The sequence below is a fragment of the Sinocyclocheilus anshuiensis genome, unplaced genomic scaffold, assembly GCF_001515605.1.
Source record: "Sinocyclocheilus anshuiensis isolate Anshui unplaced genomic scaffold, SAMN03320099.WGS_v1.1 scaffold201, whole genome shotgun sequence".
Taxonomy (NCBI): domain Eukaryota; kingdom Metazoa; phylum Chordata; class Actinopteri; order Cypriniformes; family Cyprinidae; genus Sinocyclocheilus; species Sinocyclocheilus anshuiensis.
This window is the reverse complement of record NW_015537959.1, coordinates 1,241,479-1,245,983: the sequence shown is the minus strand read 5'-3', so window position 1 is coordinate 1,245,983 and position 4,505 is coordinate 1,241,479. Positions and strand designations below refer to the sequence as shown.

The following is a 4,505-nucleotide window of genomic DNA, read 5'->3' as shown; positions in this document are numbered from 1 at the left end:
GCTGAAACTCCAAATACGCCTTGCAGAAGAAACCCAGGAAATGCCTATCGCTGCAGCTGAATAAACAGAAGATTCAACTGCTTTCATTGATTCAACGTGACTAATAAACACACGACTACGGCAATATATGGTTTATCTGAGTTCTTATTATTATAATTTTCATTAAAATAAAGTATATTTATAATGCAATGCCTTTATCACTGCTTAAATACTATGAAATATGTTGCGTGCCTTATTCTGTGTAAGAAGCCACATCATCTCACAGAAGGATTTATTTCAAACACTCGACTGACGTTATGAAGTGAGTTTGGTATTTTCACATGCTTTCAGGTGGAGCAGCATTTACTTCACAGAGCCGTAGTTCACTGAGAAGCTATGCAAACAGCTGTCATTATTGCGAACGATTTCTTCGATTTCATAATCGCGCAATAAAATCGTCTGTGATTTTTTTGCGTAACTTGTCAGTGAACTACGGCTATGTGTAGTAAATTCTGCTCCATCTGAAAGCACGTGATGATGATTTCCTGCTGATTACAGAACCGGCTTTACTAACAAAATGGGCATGACAATCGGATTTGATTAATCGTGCAGCCCTATAATATTGTCTATGGCAAAATATGCATACAGTATACACAAATATTAAAGTATAAGAGGAACGTCTGTACTTCCTCAACAGACCACGAAACAGCCATTATTTTGTTGTTTAAAAAAAGGCGCGCTTGTTCGAAACTGTTGCGTTCGTTCAAAAAAAGTTGCGTTCGCTCCTCGCTGGCTGTGCTGATTTAATCTAGCAGGTCTAGTGTCTACTATCCCTTTCACACCTTTAAATGCTAACTGTGTCCAACAGGTTTTCCATTCAAAGAAGTCCTGCCCTATATCTATGCCATTGGATGAGATAGTGTAGGAAAATAAAAAAAATAAAAAAGAATGACCACTTTGAGTACTGAACTGTTCACCGCAGCAAATAAACACTTCAGTCTCTGTGTCAAAGGTCATGAGCCCGTGGTCTGTTGTCAGGATGCAGAGGTTTTCCTCATGGCTATCAAAAAACATCCACAACAGTGCAGTGTACTATTACCATAACAGAATCCATAACCTATAATTCCTCATTTTATTATAAATAATATATGAACTTCCATCCTGTTTTGACCTGTCAGCTTACCTGATGATGACGTACATGACCAAGCAGTTTCCCACCAGCCCCACCACGCAGACGATCATGTAGACCATTGCTATAGTGATCTTGACACCCTTTGGGAAGAAGCTGTCAGTCCCGTTGAAGGTGCTGAAGTTGTTCTGAAACAGGGACTCGTTGTACAGACGGAAGTGTCTGGGGTCAGCAAAGCCGGTGGAATCATTTTGGAATTCCATGAGTACAGCTATTGCCCAAAAAAAAAAAAACACAACACAAAAATGCTGAGTGAGACACTCTCTCCATGCCGTCTATCTCACATCTTTCATTATTAACAAGTTTTCAATTTCTGAATAAAAAAAAAAAATAAAAAAAAAAGTAAGGTTACACTTTTAAGGTGTCCTTGTTATTGTGTAATGATACATTTAATGCTTAGTAAATTTAATTAAAACATGAACTTACTACTGGGTTAGGATTAGTGTTTGGTTTAGAGTTAGTTGCATGTAATCATGCTTGATTTACTGTTATTACTATAGTACGTACATGTAACAAGGACACTAAAATAAAGTGTTATCAAAAGTAATAAAAAAATAAATAAGCATACATATCAAAATCTCTAGATTGTTTCTTAATTTAGTTTTCTCATAAACCTGGCACTGTATATAACAAATATCGTTGGCTCTTTGGAATTGCTTTTGTTCCTCTTTTGTAAGTCGTCTCGGATAAGTCTTATAAATGTATAAATGGAAACAAACAAATGCAGTAAAGCAATATTGTTTTAAAATATTATTAATATTTGAAAAAAAGTTTGTTCGCCATATTTGTTCGCTGGTGTAACCAATATGCAGGCAGCCATTTTGTTGTCATGTGACATGACAACAAACCACTCTCAAGGTTTTGACCATATAAAAAAAATAAAATAAAATAAAGATTGTCAATTCAGGTCAAATAGAGTAACTTTATATTCATGAATCAAAAATTAATATATATATTTGGAAAAATTATGTTTACTTGAAAACCAACAAGAACAAAAAGATAACATTATTAAGAACTTGAAACGTGTGTTTTATGTTATACATTTAAAAAAAAAATGTCCCGTTTGTATCTCGGACAACATTTATCGTCATTGACCCAAATAGATGTTGCTACAGTTGATGATGTCCATGTGATATGCGAAGCGCATAGTGAACCATCTACTGTACTGTCAACAGTTTGCGCATGAAATACATCACACTGTTTGGCTATACGAAAACAACCCAAACATGCCAAATTCCCGGTAACGTTCACACCGGTCCAAACAAAAGTAGACAATCATTTAAATCATATCGTTTCAGGAGGGCTCAAATAGAGCAGCACATACCGCTGTTTGAAGAAATCCCGTGTGATCGCTTATGCGTCCGGGTCCTGCAAGCACGCGAGGAATTCTAGTTTCCGCTATTCTTTTTGTTTTAAGCAGTCTCAGAGCTCTGTCCAACAGCACACAGATATTCGCATCACTGTGTATCTCAGGCAAAAGAGAAAAAAATTTTTTTCTTCTGAGCGAGCGCAGTGGGAGGGGGAGCTGCGCTAAAGCACTTGCTTGTTGTTGCGAATCTTCAGCAGCGACTTACATCTCCACTAGGTATATTTCAGCCTCTCTCTCCCTCTCTCTCCCCCTCTCTCTCCCTCTCTCCTGGCACGAGCTAACCCAAACGCTGATTACGCAGCGGTGGCGCGCGCATGCAGGTGTCAGTGGCACGCGCGCGCGCGTCTGAACAGGTGTCTTGTGGTGGAGAGTTATTGTAAGTCTGTGTTTTACAATATTGTAAATGTTATATTTAAAAAAAAAAAATATTATCGATTAAAATAAAAATAATGTTCAAAGTAAACTAGAATAAACAGGCATATATTTTTGAAAGTATAACTAAAACCATAATAAAACCTGAATTAACTGAAATAAACAAACTTTAACTGAACTAAAATTAAAAATAAATAAATAAATAAATAAATAAATAGACAATACATGGAGAAGCCTTGAGAAAAACTTGATAAACATGGCTCAGTAAATATACTATAAGGTATAAAACATTTTTTATACCTTAAAACATATTTGGAAAAATATGTTTACTTGAAAAAACTTATAATGCATGTTTTTTTTATTTAATTTATTATTATTTTTATATTGTTATTATTACTATTATTATTATTATTATTATTATTATTAATAATAATAATATTATTATTATTATTATTATTATTAAAGGGAAACATTTCTCATTTTCACGTAGATTTAATTTAAGTATTAAAAAATAAAATTAAAAAAATCTATATATACAGTGCATGTTTCCACTATATAAAATATTGACAAAAACATACACAAAATTACTAAAACTAAAATTATTATTCACTGAAAGGTAAAAAATAGACAATAGAAAAAAATAAAATTAAAAAATTAAATAATTAAAGTTAAAATAAAAATAGAAAAATAAAATCTAATACAATCTAATTTCAAAATATTATCAAAAACTACAATAGTATATCAATGATACTGAAATAACCTTATAATTTATGAGGAATTGTTTTTTGAAGTTATGTACAGTTATGGGTTTTTCATGCTGCATTTTATGTTGCTTAATTTATGTTTACTGCATTGATATAGTGTATTGTGTTCCTTGTACCCCCTGCTTGCTTATCAGTACATTTCACAGTACAAACAATTTTTAAATGAGACAACCACAGGCACCATGTGGTTTTTGAACCCTTCTGGCAAGCACAGCTGCCAATTTTTACTATAAATTTAACTTAAAGTACAGTGCAGGATCAGAAAATGATGTGGTAAAGACAAAAATAAAAATAAAATGCTGAAATCTTAAGATAAATTCGTATTTCGTATTAATTTGTGTATCAAGCATATTTTGCGATAATTGCAACTGATTTCAATTGCAAAGTGCAACAGATTTAATGGCTATTAAAGGGGTCATATGATGCTTTTTTAAAGATCATTATTTTGTGTATTTGGTGTAACAGAATATGTTGACATGCTTTAATGTTCAAAAAACACATTATTTTTCAAATACTGTACATTATTGTAGGTCCTCTATGCCCCGCCTCTCTCAAACGCTTCGTTTTCTACAAAGTCCCTCCTTCCGACAAGCGCAGTCTGCTCTGATTGGCCAGCTGACCCAGTGCATTGTGATTGGCCGAACACCGCAAGCACTCGTCGGAAATATAACGCCCCTTACCATAATCGCGAGCGTCAGCTTTCAAAATAAATGTAAAGACAGAGCCCGAAAGGGGAACAGAGTCGCGTGACAGACACAGTGATGAAGCTGGTATGTGTTTGCGGTTAAGACAGCTGACATGCTATGATTTCTGACAGGCAGTTCACTCTCCT

The 4,505-nt window shown here is 34.2% G+C and overlaps 1 protein-coding gene across 1 annotated transcript in view; it reads right to left on the bottom strand.

Annotated features, from left to right (window-relative positions):
- LOC107666560 (delta-type opioid receptor-like) overlaps positions 1 to 2,773 on the bottom strand; it is a 41,472-nt gene extending 38,699 nt beyond the window's left edge. The window contains exons 1-2 of the mRNA XM_016457965.1: positions 2,493 to 2,773; positions 1,163 to 1,379 (exon numbers count right to left, since the gene is read on the bottom strand). Coding sequence (XP_016313451.1) covers positions 1,163 to 1,371 — 209 coding nt within the window. The 5' untranslated portion in view covers positions 1,372 to 1,379; positions 2,493 to 2,773. The remainder of the gene's footprint in view (positions 1 to 1,162; positions 1,380 to 2,492) is intronic.
- Between the last annotated feature and the right edge of the window lie 1,732 nt (positions 2,774 to 4,505).